The 16,254-nt window shown below is 39.1% G+C and overlaps 1 protein-coding gene across 1 annotated transcript; it reads left to right on the top strand.

The window, feature by feature from the left end:
* Positions 1-1,217: 1,217 nt before the first annotated feature.
* LOC127803525 (delta(7)-sterol-C5(6)-desaturase-like) lies at positions 1,218-16,173 on the top strand. Its single transcript, XM_052339796.1, has 3 exons — positions 1,218-1,658; positions 12,249-12,554; positions 15,700-16,173. Exons 1-3 carry the CDS (start codon positions 1,442-1,444, stop codon positions 15,990-15,992), a joined length of 816 nt encoding a protein of 271 aa, XP_052195756.1. The 5' UTR covers positions 1,218-1,441; the 3' UTR covers positions 15,993-16,173.
* The last annotated feature ends 81 nt before the right edge of the window (positions 16,174-16,254 follow it).

Here is a 16,254-nt window from a genome sequence, read left to right on the forward strand (position 1 = left end):
AAAACTAAAATATTCATTTTATCTATTTTTTAAAAAATATGGGAGGTCATTATATTTTTTAATTAGGAAGGTGGTTCTTATAATTTGCTACCCTTAACCCTATGAGCCACATCCCAATATTTTCTAAAGCCCAATTGATTAGTTGTGAAAAATTATACATTTCTTATACTTAATAAGTAAATATATAAAATTTTATTTAAAAAATTTAAGTTCGATATTCCAAAGTCTACATATTCTCTTATTATGAAACTAATTTTTAAAAATTACCTAAACACGTTTGTAGTGAGAATATAAATTGTCTCAAAATTTAATTTTTAGAGCTATCGTAAAACTAAAATTGCAAAAAGAATAAAAATCTAACTATAAAGAAGATGAAACCATTTTATGGCCTTAGATGTGACAATTATGTTATTTAGTGGGATTTCTTCAAATAAAACCAATTTGAATGAAATTAAAAACAAAAACAAACTAACTTAATTAGATAATGGATACAAAGCCAGCATAGCCCAAAATCCAAGAGTTTGGCTTGAGACAAAAAATGACCCAATAAATACCTAATTCACCTTTTATCCCCAAGCTTGAGTAGGACTCATAAATGGCCCTCTACCCAATACAATACATCTATATAAAAGCATAATATTTAATCAGTGAGGTAAATAATTTATTATACCTTAATTATATCAATGTTGTATTATTTTAAAATGATAATTAATTCGATCGATAGAAAACTTATTGAACAACAAGATCCAACCCTCTTTTTTTCTTGTAGGGGTATTGGAATGTGTCGAACCTGAAAATGTTAAGACAATCTTGAATCAAGAGGCTACAGAACTAACTAATGAACAAATTATAAATCAAGTAGTGACCAAATTTTTAAATTCATCAAATTTAATTATATTTTTAAATTTATCTAATCTTATAAAACGCCTTTTTTAAATGAAAACTCTTGATATGTTATGTGAAAATAAATACATAATTTAATAAAAATGTGAATAAATTATGAGTACTCTTATGAATAAATTATTGAATAATGTTATTCATTTAGATTAGATGGTATTTTTATTGAATAATAAAAATATAAAAATATTAATATTTATTATATATTTTTTTATTATTCAATAAAAAGATGTCAGCGTAGACTTAGAAATTCTAATCTAGATGAATAACCGTCAAAATTGTTATGTTGAGCCCAAAGATCTAGGTTAGCGATCCGTGATCATGAAGTCACACGGAAAGTAAGAAAATTTGGCCGCCTTCGAAAAATAAATAAATAAAGGGAATCGTCCTCTTTATTGAGCTTCCCATCGTACGTGTTGCTGTCATTTGCCGTCTGTGTGCCGCTAAAACGACTCCATCTGGAACTCAGGTGAGCTTCGCCGATCGGGATCTGAAGCCCCGGTAAGCAATTCTCTCCGGATTCCGAGCCGCGCGACGTAGCCGGATGGCGGAGTACTCGGCGTTATTCGTGGAGGAGACCACCTTCTACAATCGGATGGTGCTGGGGGCTTTTTTGCCGAGTAGAACGTGGGATCCACTCCCGCACTTCTTCCAGACTTGGATTCGGAACTACATTGGAGGAATCCTCGTCTATTTCCTCTCCGGCTTCTTTTGGAGCTTCTATATTTACTATCTGAAGCGCAATGTTTTTGTCCCCAAAGGTACATATTCATTCGCACATACGTGTTTCTGCACGTCTTGTCATCTTCTCTGTTCTCCTTTTCTTTTACCGTGATTTCGCAAAAATCTCGTGGTGCCTTTTGATTTTCTTTCTACTGTTTGATTGTTGTCTGGTTTTTGTGTAGCTGTTTGCCTTTACTTGTTAATCTTCAATTTTTTTTGCCGAATGACGTCTCTGGCTTTTCTTCTTTTTCTTTCCTGATTTATTTTGTTCAATTTGAACATTGATGCCTGGTTGTTTCACAATTATGATCCTTGTTGAATCGTGAATAAACATTGAGTCTATTTTGTTTAATTTGCTATTCGTCATTTACCTATCTGTTTCTTGGTCAATTGATGCATATCGTTGATATTTACGTCCATGGAAGCATATTACTCAATTTCTTGGTCGATTGATGCTTTTAATTTACCTATCTGTTTCTTGGTCAATTGATTTGGTTTGTATAGGTTTTTTTTTTTTTTTTTTATAAATAGTTGTAGTTTTGAAAAAATTGCCATACTCATGTCTTGTGAATGTCAGTCTTTGTATTTCTAATTTATACTTTATTTCAATTTTTTTTGAAGTTTTTCCTTTTGATTTGGGTTCATTGTTTAATTCCATTTGTGGTAGGTGTTTGATTTTGTTGCTAATTCTATATCTGATCAGATGGATTGTTGTGCATTCTCAAGCTTGATCTATTTATTTTTTACTGTCCTGCATTGAACCCTCTTCATAGGGGCAGTTGCTGCTATGTTTACTATTGGTGCCCATGCTAATATTCCATTTGCATCAGTTTTTGACTTTATATCTTCAATTTTCTCTTGCACATGCACGTGTTGGTTAGAGTGCCGTAAGAGTCTTGCCATTGCTGTGTCTCCTGTGGGCATATTACAAGGGAGCCCGTGTGGTGTGGGCCACTATAGATTAACCTAGATGCCCATATGGCATGGGCTACTTTCCATATCCCTTGTGTTCTAGGGTAAACATAAGGTGTAGATATCACTTTGAATCATTTTAAAAAATTTGTTATAACTGTAGGTTCAAATTGATACAAGCTGTCTATCAAGTATATATATCATTTTTAACTGTCATGTTCAAGTGTTATACACAAAGGCATTCCCCTATTCTCCTTTTGCCTTCAGCTATCTTGTTATTTCTTCTTATAGGCAAAGAAAAAGTCTTAAAGTGCCACATGGGTTTGAATGGAAAATTCAAGCCCATGAAGTAAATGATTCATTTCCTTTTAGCCTTTTCTATTCTATTTTTGAATTACCCTCCCTTCCGGTTCAGTCTGGATCAAATTATTTAATCCTAAACAGATAAAAAGATGGAATTTTGATTTTGTTTTAACATATTGAAATGCAAATAAAATCATGTTCGTGGTTACATTTTGCATTTAATTCATGATCTGAAAATAGCAAGATCAAGGAACAATGCCCTCCTTCATGAGAATTTGTTCTCTTATTACTCGTGTGCTAATTCACAGTGGTGACCTTGACAATTTGCAACATGGCATCAATAAACCTTTTATGTAACAAGGTGTCACACACAGCGATATTCTCCTTGATTTTCTTTCATTTGCATACTGTTATTGCTTGCTTTAGATTCTGTTACTGCTTATTATGACTATTGTTTTAATTTCCAGCTGTAATAGTTTGTTATAGAGAATATTCCAAAAGAGGCCCACGTGTAAGGGCTAGAATAGGACAAAATGGTTGTTATAACCGTTTAAGAAAGGAATCCTCTGTGGCTACGTCCATGTGTAGAGGCCTATATATCCTTCCTAGACCTTTGGGTCTGTTAACGAGAATATCAATAGTAATATGGATTTCTTTCTCTCTCTCTCTCTCTCTATATATATATATTTATATATATATATATTCCTCTATTTTCCCTTGCTCTTTCTCTCTTCCTTTCTTTCTACCCCATTTCATTACTGCTATTGCTGATTAATTCTAAATCAGCTAGCCAGCTCAAGTCACCAGCCGTGACAATTTGGTATTAGAGCTACGGTCTTGGCTGGATTAGTAGAGCATTCTTCCATGGTGGAAGGTACCCGCATGAAGAGCTTCGAGACGCAGCTACAACAGCTCGGCTCGACGGTGACCGACTTCCAGTGTCGCGTAGATCAGTTGGAGCGAGGATCGGAGCGCAATCACAAGGCAATCTTAGCATTGGATCGCCAAATGAAAAATTCGGTAGGAGAACTCGAGAGAAGGCTCGATGGGGCTTTGTCTCAAATGCAGGAGGATAATGCGCAAATGAGAGCAGAGCTGGGAGCCCAACTCCAACAGTTTATGGTTATGTTCACTCGTCAAAATGCAGTGAGATTGGCTCCTGAGTTTCCCCCTAGAGATAGAACAGAGCCATTAATACCAAACGACAAGAGGGACAGAGTAGCGGGAAATGAGAGAGTTGGGATGGAACCGGAGGGTGATATAAGGAATGTGATGGAAGGTGGACAAGAAGGATAGAATCGTCCACAACAACCGGGGTTCCCAACACCTCGGTTGGAGATTCCGGTGTTTGACGGGAATAATCTCCGGTGGTGGGTAAGAAAATGTGAGCGCATGTTCGATTGGTACAATGTACCTGAGGGAAGAAGGGTAGCCCTGGCTTCAGCCTACTTTGATGACCTGGTAGACGCTTGGTACCAGGGGTGGATAAGGGTTAGGGATAACCCAACATGGGTGGAGTTCACTGATAGGCTATGCGAGAGGTTTGGAGAAAAGAGTATGTCGGATGTTATTGAAGAATTCAATAAATTAAAACAAGTAGGAGAGGTGAATGCCTACCTGAGGAGGTTTGAAGAGCTGAGATCATTGATGATCAACAATGACCCCCACCTCTCAGAAGCTTATCTTGTCTCTAGTTTCTTGAGCAGGCTCAGCGAGGATTTGAGGCCTATGGTTAAAATGATTCGGCCTAGAACAGTGGAGTAAGCGACAGAAAGTGCACGACTACAAGAAATGGTGGTCGAGGCCTTGATGAGGAAGCAGAGGCAACAACACTGGGCTGTCATTGGAAGCTCGTCCCATCAAGGAGAGAAGGTACATAACCGAGATTGGGGTAGAGGCGACCAAGGTGTTAGAATTTCAGGGGGGCCTAGCTCTGGGGGAAAATACAATGACCCGAGGAGGCAGCCGGGGTTGTGTTTCAGATGCGGGGATAAATACTATCCCGGGCATCAATGCAGGCGGCAACTGTTGTTATTGGAAGGGGACCCGAAAGAGAAATTAGAAGAAGAAGAAGATGAAAGGGAAGGGGATGATGAGCTTGAGGAAGGAGACACGAGTGAGATCTCACTCCATGCGCTGAAGGGGGTGACCAATAACAAGATCATTAAAGTAGAAGGGAAGGTGAGGAATGACAGTTTGTTGATCTTAATTGACAGTGGAAGCACGCATAGCTTCCTGGATGAAGGCTCTGCAAAAAGATTGAGGTGTTCTTCCAAAGAAACTCAACCCCTAAGTGTGACGGTGGCTAAGGGGAATAGGGTGATCAGTGAATCAGTATGCCAGGGGTTTAATTGGGAGATGCAAGGAGAGAAGTTTGAAGCGGACCTGAGGTTGTTGCAATTAGGGGGCTGCGATGTGGTACTAGGGGTTGACTAGATGAAAAGAGTGAGCCCCATAAGCTTTGATTTCAATAGGATGGAGGTATCCTTTGACAAAGAAGGAAGAAGAATGACTCTCATGGGAGGGAGAGAGTTTGGGACTTGTAGGATGATAACAGGGAAGATGCGCCACCGGGTGTTCAGAAGCAAGTGGAACCAACTGACCCAACTGTTTTCCATTGCAGCAATAGAAGAAGGGGCCGAGCAGAAGTTGTACAGGGAATTATGCCTGACTGTCAGCAACCAGCGGTGTGAGCTTGACCAGGTACACCTTCAGACCCCTATTGATGAATTGCTGTTAGAGTTTAAGGACTTATTTACTAAACTTGATACTCTACCCCCAACTCGAGCCTTGGACCATTCAATCCACCTAAAACCCAATACCGAACCCATAAACATCAGATCATACTGTTAAAGCATTTGTTCTAGATTAGGGCTTGTAATGTGAGGGGTATTTTATGAAATATTTCTGCTGTTATGTTTCTAGAAAGACTTTATTATTTTTCTTAGGGCTGACTTAGGGCTGACCGAGTTGGTTGTAACTGCTGGTTTTGGGCAGTTGGTCAGGAGGCATTTTTCTCCTTTTATTTGCTTATATATAGAGGCAGAGGGGAAGGCTTTAAGATATGCTTTCTTTCACGGGTTAGTAATCTGTCTTGAGATAAGATTGAGTAGTGAGGAAGAGTGTATATCTTTCTTGTATCAACTCTATATAGCTTTCAGGTTTATGGGCTAGGTGAGAGTTGAGTTTGAGTGATTTGTAATCTTGTATTAATATTCAAGATAGTGGAGAAAGTAGGGGCGAAAGCCAAGCTAGATGTAGGTCTTTCATTGGGACCGAACCAGGGTAAATTCTTGTGTGTTGTGCAGTTCTTGATTGGTTCTTGATTGTTTTCTGATTGCTGTTCATTTGCGAACTAGAGAGAGATTTTGTTTGAGTGATCATATAAAGGGTGAGATCTAGGTTAACACATACCGTTATTCTCCCGTCCAGAAAACAGAAATTGAGAAAATGGTAAAGGAGATGTTAAAACAATCCTTCATAAGGCCCAACCAGAGCCCTTTCGCTTCACCAGTTCTCCTTGTTAAAAAGAAGGATGGATCTTGGCGCTTTTGTGTGGATTACCGCCAGTTAAATGCCTTAACTATCAAAGACAAGTATCCTATACCCTTGGTAGAAGACCTAATGGATGAGCTTTACAATGCCAAAATTTTTTCAAAGTTGGACCTTCGTTCGGGATACCACCAAATAAGAATGAAACCTAATGATGTCCATAAAACAGCTTTTAGAACCCATCATGGACATTTCGAATTCTAGGTGATGCCATTTGGGCTCACCAATGCATCGGCCACTTTTCAAACCTTAATGAACTAAATCTTCGAACCCTATCTAAGGAAATTCATACTTGTATTTTTCGATGATATCCTTGTCTATAGCCCAGCCCTGAACCAGCATCTACAACACCTCAAAACCACCCTAGAAGTCCTTAGATCTAACCAGCTCTTCATCAAAAGGTCTAAGTGTTCCTTTGGGCAAGATCATGTCGAGTATTTGGGCCATTTGATATCAGAAGAAGGAGTTAAGACTGATCCCAAAAAGGTGGAAGCCATGTTAACTTGGCCATGACCCACAACAGCGAGGGATCTACGGGGGTTCCTTGGCCTTATCGGTTACTACCGCCGGTTTGTTATAGGATATGGAGTGGTGAATAAACCTCTAACCAACCTACTTAAGAAAAGCAATTTCAGCTGGGGACAAGAGGCTGAGGAAGCCTTCGAGAAGCTGAAGATAGAGATGAGCAGGGTACTTGTTTTGGGATTGCCCGACTTTGCTAAACCTTTTATGTTGGAGAGGGATGCCTGTGGGGTGGGCATTGGGGCTGTGCTGTGTTGTCACAAGGAGGAAGACCATTGGCATTTTTAAGCCCAAGGCATTTGGGATTAAGCATCTATGAAAAGGAATTCTTGGTGGTGCTTATGGCGGTGGAAAAATGGCGACATTACCTAGATAATGGGAAGTTTATAATCAAGACAGATCATGAAAGTTTAAAGTATTTGTTGCAGCAAAAATTGCAAACACAACTGCAGAAAAAAGGGATGGCAAAATTGATGGGGTTGGATTACATAGTTTAGTATAGGAAGGGCAAGGAGAATGTAGCTGTTGATGCCCTTTCGAGGTGCCAAGAAGAGGGGAGTCTGGTTGCAATCACTACCGTAGTACCATAATGGTACCAAGAAGTGGTCGACAGCTATGAAGCAGATGAACAGGTGAAGGAGGTACTGGAAAGGCTAGCATTGGGAATTAAGGAGGTTGAAGGTCATACTTTACATGAAGGGTTGATCAGATTTAATGGCAGCATTGTTATTGGTGATAAAGGGGACCTCAAGAAGAAGATTATGCAGTCATTGCATGAATCCCCTTTGGGAAGGCATTCAGGAGTTCAAAATACTTACCTTAGGGTAAAGCAGTTGTTCCAATGGCCCAAGTTAAAGGCTGATGTTAAGAAGTTCATCCTGGCTTGCGACACATGCAAGAGATGCAAACATGAAAATGTGCCCTACCCCGGTCTTCTTCAACCCCTGCCTATATTGGACCAAGCCTGGACTAGCGTCTCAATGGATTTTATAGAGGGGTTGCCTAAATCTGAAGGGAAGGATAGTGTGTTGGTGGTAGTGGACTGACTAAATTTGCCCATTTCATAGGGTTGTCTCACCCTTTTACAGCGCAAGCGGTAGCAAGGACCTTTACGGATAGAGTAGTGGCGCTGCATGGAGTCCCAAGTACTATCATTTCATAGGGTTGTCTCACCCTTTTACAGCGCAAGCGGTAGCAAGGACCTTTACGGATAGAGTAGTGGCGCTGCATGGAGTCCCAAGTACTATCATTTCAGATAGGGATAAGATCTTCACAAGTGAATTTTGGCAAGGACTGATGAAGTCTATGGGGGCCAAACTTAATATGTCTACAGCATATCACCTGCAGTCAGACGGACAAACGGAGAGAATCAATCAAAGCTTGGAAATCTACTTGCGGTGTATGTGCATTCTACAACCCAAGAGTTGGCATCGATGGTTAGCATTGGCCCAATGGTGGTATAACTCTTAACTACCACACAGCACTGAAAATGTCTCCTTTCGAGGCCAACTATGGGTACAAACCTCCCATTCTACCAGCCTTACAAGGGCAGGCTACTGCGACTGCTGTGGAGGAATACATGTAGCAAAGGAGGATGGTTTTACAACAACTTAAGCAGGAATTAGCTTCAGCCCAAAATAGGATGAAGCAGTATGCGGACAAGAAGAGGAGTGAGAGGGAATTCGAAGTGGGAGAGAAAGTGTATCTCTGGTTGAAGTTTCCCCACCTAAAGGCCCTTACCCAAGGACCGGTGTCCAAACTGAGCCCCAGATATTTTGGTCCCTACCCCATCATGGCTCGGGTCGGGAAGGTGGCTTACCGACTACAACTTCCCCAAGGAACCCACATTCACCCAATCTTCCATGTCTCCTAATTGAAGAAATCAGCTGGGGCTGAGCCGGTAAATCCCGCGCTGCCCACCAATCCAAAAGAGAAGGAGACTTTGAAGAAGCCCGAGGCCATTCTAGACAAAAGGGTTATCTACCGCCAAGGAGTACCCCTCATCCTGGTGATGGTGAAGTGGCAACATGGAGAACAAGAAAGCAACACTTGGGAGTACCTACCAAGTCTTCTCTAGCAGTTTTCCACGGCTGCTAGCCTACTTAGCATTTCTTGAGGACAAGAAATGATTTAAGGGGGAGGGAATTGTCACACACGGCGATATTCTCCCTGATTTTCTTTCATTTGCATACTGTTATTGCTTGCTTTAGATTTTGTTACTGCTTATTTTGACTATTGTTTTAATTTCCAGTTGTAATAGTTTGTTATAGAGAATATTCCAAAAGAGGCCCACATGTAAGGACTAGAATAGGACAAAATGGTTGTTATAACCGTTTAAGGAAGGAATCCTCTGTGGCTACGTCCATGTGCAGAGGCCTATATATCCTTCCTAGACCTTTGGGTCCGTTAACGAGAATATCAATAGTAATCTGGATTTCTCTCTCTCTCTCTCTCTCTCTATATATATATATATATTCCTCTGTTTTCCCTTGCTCTTTCTCTCTTCCTTTCTTTCTACCCCACTTCATTACTGCTATCGCTGATTAATTCTAAATCAGCTAGCCAGCCCGAGTCACCAGCCGTGACACAAGGGTAGTGTGTGCCAACCTGCTTATATTTTGAAGGTAATGATATCTGCCCCCATATTTTCAGATCATGATATATGACCGTGATAATTTGTTTCAAGGCATTGTATATTTTATTTATGGCAAATCTTTTAGGATGTGCCAGCTGCATGTACTTCAGGGGTTAGGACTAAACACCCTATGTGGATATCATTCTTGTAATATTCTTTTTCCCCTGATTTATACATTAGAACTTAAACCGGAAATAAATCTTCATTATTAATCTGCACAGACAAAAAATGATTCTGTAATATTTTTTGAGGTATAATTATTGGTGGATGTGCAACAAAAGAAAGTGAGAGAAAGAGTTCATCTTTTGCTATCTTCTATATTCTTATCTTTACGTTATCTATCAATCCCCTTCCTGTAGAAAATCATTCCCCTCATTTCTGTCCGTTGCATTCTATTGTGCAAACTTTAACTTTCATGCTTTGTTGTCAAAAGCTTTAATCTTGGAGGATGTGAGATTAAAACTTTGCTGATTCACGTGGTTACTTAGTTTGGTTTAGAGTGTCTGTGTCTGGGAATGCCATGGATGATACTTGAGTTGGTTTTAGAACATCATGAAGACAGTTTAATAACCTATATCTACTGTTGTTGAAGGGAAATATCTAAGGAACTTACTGTAGTGGTTTGAATGGGTTGACCAGCCTGGGTGCTGTTTTTTTGCCAATGAATTAACTTGTTGCAGGAGAAGTGCTATGATATTTAGAAGGATATTCTCCTTAAAATTCCATAATCTTGGTCCATAGACTTCATACCCTAAAATGAGGTGTGATTAGAGCAAACTGGTTGTAATGCCAAGATCAGCTCTGGGCAGCCAATTTGTTGCACGAGAAGTTTTGTGCTGTTGGATGGGCCTTCTACATATGAGGTCTTTTGTCAGTGTCAGATCAGAACTTCTAGAGAGAAGTTTTAAGCACCATGATGTGTTTGGTGTGCTTATAGTAGTGTACTGGTTTTTATGCCAGTAGTAGCTCCATGTACCTAATTTACTGGTTAGAACTGCTTTGCTGCAGATATGAACACCTTAAGATGTATACAGCCTCCTCCATCCTCAAATAGAGCTTCCACCATTCTCACAGAGCAACCAATGCAAAGTAGAGCTACTTACACGTGTTATTGAAGTGTCAAGGTTTTAACTTTCTGCCTCTCTATAAACTAGCTATGGAATCTGTAACATTTTGCATCAAGCGATAGGTAGGACCGGAACAACTTACCCTGATGGCCTACGCGAACTTCCCAGTGGGTTATCCATTCTTGAACTTCCCCAGCTCAAGCACACTTAACTTGAGAGTTCTTTGCCAACATTTAGCCCAAAAGGTATCTAGCTGGTTTTGTTTCTTTCCTTACTTATCCTCGATATATACTACCATTCTCTGGGCACTTGGGGTATTACATTCTCCCCCTTTTAAGCACATGACATTCTCGTCATGCAACCTTACAACTGGTTCCAGATCTTCTCCTATTTGGGGGCTGCCATCCTAGAAGCCTGCCAGAAGTCGCTCCTTGAACAGGTCCTCGAGCCCCGGCGCCACTCCTCGCCCTCATCGGACTACCTTCACCAAGGGTCGGCTCTGATACCATCTGTAACATCCCGCATTGAGTGATAGGAAGGACTTGAACAACTTACCCTGATGGCCTACGTGAACTTCCCAGGGGGTCACTCATTCTTGAACTTCCTTAGTTCAAGCACGTTTAACCCGAGAGTTCTTTGCCTACATTCAGCGCAAAATGTATTCAGCTGGTGTTGTTTTCTTTTTTACTTATCTTCGATATATACTACTCTTCTCTGGACTCTTGGGGTATTACAGAATCAAATGCTATGATATTACTGCCCTTGTGGTTATAGTTTCCATCACCACAGAGAAACTGCAGACTTGCAGTACAGGGAGTTCAAAAATGTGGCTGCTTATAGTTGTTTTGAAGCTCTATAGCTTTCTCTCCATCTCTAACCCCATGTTTGCTCCAATTTTTCTTGTCTTTTCTTGTTTCTTTTGTTCCTGCATGGATGCAAATGCCTCCAGCTGTTTGCTTTTTCTTTCTTTCTTGCCTTTTTTTTTGTCGATACTGAATTTTTTAACTTGTCTATGCATTTGGACACTGTTAATTTATAAAGTCAAATCTTGCACTAATGATTCTGTTGCATTGTTTACTTATAGACGTACAGTGAAAAGAGAAAATGATCCTGGTGAAGAGGTAGCTAACCAAAAATCCGGTGGTTAGTTGTCCTGCTGTTGAAAAAAAATCAGATGATATAGAAAGTGTAAATTCGTTCTAATCCATAAGAGAATGGTAGCTTATTTTACACAAGAATTGCATTCATTCATCTGATCTAATTTATCTGACTGAACTGAGTTTATTCATTTGGTTGTTAACTGGTGCCTGATGCCATAGAACCTTCTATCATCTCTGTGCCTCATACACAAACAATACGACAATAACAACAATACCAAGTCTTAGTCCCACTATGTGGGGTTGGCTGCTTAAATTCTAGCTTTGATCTATCTGTGTCCATAATAAATGAGATTTTTTTTTCCTTTTAGTTGTAAAGGGTAGATAATAAATTCATGGGGTGAAGACACCAGACTGCTTCCAGGAGTGTCTTTTACCAATTAAACTCGGTCATATGTTGTTTGTTATATTAAAAATTGAATATTTTTCCTCCATTAAGAAGAGGAAAGTGTCTAGATCTGATGAATATTCTTGTTACAGATTCAATTCCTTCAACGAAGGCCATGCTCTTGCAAATATTTGTTGCAATGAAGGCCATGCCATGGTACTCTGCTCTCCCTACAGTTTCTGAGTACATGATTGAAAATGGCTGGACAAGGTGTTTTCCAAGAATAAATGATGTCAGTTGGTCTGCCTACCTTGTGTATCTAATTGCTTACCTTGTGATTGTGGAGTTTGGCATTTACTGGATGCACAGGGAATTGCATGACATAAAACCTCTCTATAAGTATCTTCATGCAACACATCACATCTACAATAAGGAAAATACTCTCTCTCCATTTGCTGGTAAGTTCTACTTTATACTCATTTCACTTTCTGTGGTTTCAATGGCTGGTCAAATTAGATATTTAGGGTTGTAGGTATGTGTAAATTATGATTTCTTGGTGTTGCTTTTGCTTTGTACTTGGACATAATAAGTAGATAGCTTCCTGAAAATATATGCACTGAATGTAGTAACATCAAGACTTTTTAGTTAAGGGTTTAAAATCTTCTGTGCATGCTATATGTACCTTGCTTCTGGCCCTTGCTTGGTTGAAGTATGAAAACTTGCCTAACATCTAGAAAGGTAACATCATAGTACACTCAATGGCTTTGGATCTGCTCCTTAATAGAACGTAGCTTTTGATTGTGGTTAGTGATTCATAGCAAATAACATTCAGATTACCTGGGAAAGATATTTCAGCTGTGAATCTTGGCTGCTTCCCTACACAAACACAAATATTCTTCTCCTCCTATATGATCTATATGAACAATCATGCTCAGAATGCAACCAGGTTAATACAATTGGGGGAGGGATTTTTCGTGTGCATGTAGTGGGTTTCAATCATTCATACACATCTTTGGATGCATAATTAGGTTCATGTAAACTGGCACTGATGATTTGGGTGCCAGAGGCTTTTTGAACCATATTGTGGTCTACAAGAGGTGAATTTTCATTTTACAATCTTTTACTGATATAGCATGTTGCTCGTGTATGAAAATCTTACCATCTCTAACATTTATAGTTCATTTTTTCTTAGACGATACAGTTAAGACTTAGTTATATGGTTTTTGTGTGTGTGTGTGTGTGAAGCTTGCATTGACTTTGAGGCATTTGTCAATCCAGGGGCCACCCTTCCTTTTTGTGTTTTAACAGTACTTTTTTTTTAAATTTTTTTTTTGTGTAAAATGTTTTAGCCAAATGAATGCCTACAGCTTCCTCCTTTTTGTTTGTTTGTTTAATAAATGCATTCAGAATCAAGAGTGAAGTGGCTTTCAGCCATGACACTCTCATTAGATTTGGGTTCTTTTATGTCTAATTAGTGATAGAAATTAAAATTTTCAGCATATTCATTCATTAATTTATGTGTTATGTGACTAATATGGTATGTACATAATGGTTGCCACTACAACAGCAGCATATTAAGCTTTTGTTCCACTATGTGAGGACATTAATGGTTGCATCTAAGGCCAGAAAATTGTTTCTTCTTCTTCTTGGTTGGTTTTTATTCTTCTTCCAGTTTCAGTTCTCAGATAGGTCCATTTAGCCATTCTACTTGAGATTTATTACACATCTACTGACTTCAAAGCCTCAACTTGTCTAATCTGGGAATAGCCAAGTTTGGTGTGGCTTCAATCATCACAAACATCATCTGGATATTGTAAAGAAAAATGCCATTGGTACACTTTTGTGTACACTTTGGGCTACACAAAGGTGTACAAATGACAAAAAAGTTCCTTATGAGGCGCATAGAGGCGCATGGAGGCAAGGGGTATTTTGGTCATAATATCCCTTTATGTAGTCTAAGATGTACAAAAGTGATGTACAAGTAGCATGATTCTATTGTAAATGATGATATGGTATAGAACAAATCCCTACAAAACTAGGAATTATAATGAAATTTGGAACAAAAATGAAGAAGAAAAAGAAGTTCCTATAATAACTGGGAAAAGAAAATGGCATATCATATGATCGAGCTCTTTCTAACATTGCATATTTATGTCTTAATAGAAATGTAAATCTCAATTTCTTTTTATCTTACCCAGTGCATGTTGGTCAAAACATCAAAATATGACCCAATTCTTTTTCCCAAATATTGATCCTATAGGGATGGGTCAAACGCATATTACTAAACCTTTAACTCATTACTATGTGTATCATGTTGCATTTGAGGCTGAAAATTGTATCTCACAAAGTAAATCCATAAGAAAAGCTTGAGGATTCTTATTGTTCTTCAAATGAAAATGAAAATGAAAATATTTCATTCATGTTATTTCATCAATTTCAGCCATGGGGTAAATATGTTGGTGGACAATGAACTGATTAGCTTCTTAATGTGTCACTACATTTCATATTGTGGTCTCCTTGGAATCTATATTTTTCTTTTGTAAGAAGAAGATGCAATGGACAAAACACTTTGGAGTACCTCTTACTAAGCAGCTGCATCATTGCCTGCCATTCTAATTAATTACTTGCAGGCAATTTGTAAACTAATCCAGCCTTAGTGGGTTGCCCAGATACCTCATCTCTTAGTAACAGCTGTGGCTTCAAAGGCACTGCTTATATGATCCTTCTTCTTAATGCCTAATCTTTGTTGTTTTCCTTGTTAAACTCAATGGTAAACTATAGACCTCGTTGAGGGCAACCTCTGGACAGGAATTTGTGTGTTGAAAGACACAGGTTAAAAAAAAAGTTCTCCAGTAATCTTGACTGTTTGTGGTCGGAGACATCAAATGACAACATTGAGCAGCAATAAAATAAGGGAATTTGGGAACCCAAATACATATAATTGATTTGTAGATTTTTTTTGGTATTTAAATTACCTTTTAGGACATCGTATGAGTTTCTCCTACCTGATCTTTTTTGTTATTTCTTTTATGGCCAAATAATCTTCATCATTTTTGTAATGCGAAATGATTAGTTGTTTTGTTGGGTTTTATCCATGCACCTCTTACTTTTTCAAAGAATATATATAGGTCTTAAAGAAGATATGCCATGGATAGAGATGGCTGGATAGGGGAATTCATGTAGCCGACCCACCTTGTGGGATTTATGGCATGGGATTGTTGTGTGTGTGTGTGTGTGTGTGTATATATATATATATATACAGGATAAACTGGTTTAACACACTTTCCATATTCATGGAACATACAAGAGCACCCCTATCCGTGTGGCCCTCGTAACAATTTGAACAGTTTCTTGAATAGAACTGGAACTGCATTATGGCCGCATTTTTCACAGGTTTGAACGAGAATGCTTAGACAGACTTATGATTTCTTTTTTAAATTATTGGCTGTCACAGTTGTTTTCAAAGCCTGACTCAGATTCCAGTTGGTTGACTCAGAATTTGGGGTTGATCAAGTTGTGCACCCTTTATGGGGGGGATGGGTCAGGGTTCTCTTTGCTTCTGAGAAGTGTAAAATGACTTGTGGGGATCTCCTTTTGTTTCAGGCTTGGCATTCCACCCCTTGGATGGGATACTGCAGGCTTTGCCGCATGTCATGTCGCTTTTTCTAGTGCCAGTGCATTTTAAAATGCATATATTCCTCTTATTCATGGAGGGCATTTGGACAGCAAACATTCATGATTGTATTGATGGTAAACTCTGGCCCATCATGGGTGCTGGCTACCACACCATCCACCATGTTACTTACCGGCATAACTATGGCCACTTCACAATATGGATGGACTGGTTGTTTGGAACTCTTCGCGATCCAGCAGATGATGAGCCGAAGAAGATGTGATGTGTCTTTATCTGGGCCGGTATGCAGTTGCCTTTTGAAATCTGTTTTGTTTGTAAATTGCGTTAATCTCTGTACCAAGTAATGCTGCATTGTCTCTGACTAGAAAGTTGGTTTTTGAAAAGAAAGAAGGGTATGGCTCCCCGGTGGAGCTCTCCGTCCTTAGTTTTGATGGATTAATCCATGACTGCTTGGCCCATTTTCTCATTAATTAATATAATCTTCTAGAACTTGCCCATGCTTCAGCTTATGAGTTGCAAATTTA

This window comes from Diospyros lotus, chromosome 6 (genome assembly GCF_014633365.1).
Source record: "Diospyros lotus cultivar Yz01 chromosome 6, ASM1463336v1, whole genome shotgun sequence".
NCBI lineage: Eukaryota > Viridiplantae > Streptophyta > Magnoliopsida > Ericales > Ebenaceae > Diospyros > Diospyros lotus.

Bases quoted from the DNA above. Each gene is read 5' to 3' on its own strand.
- LOC127803525 (XM_052339796.1), top strand. From the start codon at position 1,442: ATGGCGGAGTACTCGGCGTTATTCGTGGAGGAGACCACCTTCTACAAT. The intron at 1,659-12,248 runs GTACATATTCAT...TTCTTGTTACAG, and splicing joins CAATGTTTTTGTCCCCAAAG to ATTCAATTCCTTCAACGAAG. The intron at 12,555-15,699 runs GTAAGTTCTACT...CTTTTGTTTCAG, and splicing joins TACTCTCTCTCCATTTGCTG to GCTTGGCATTCCACCCCTTG.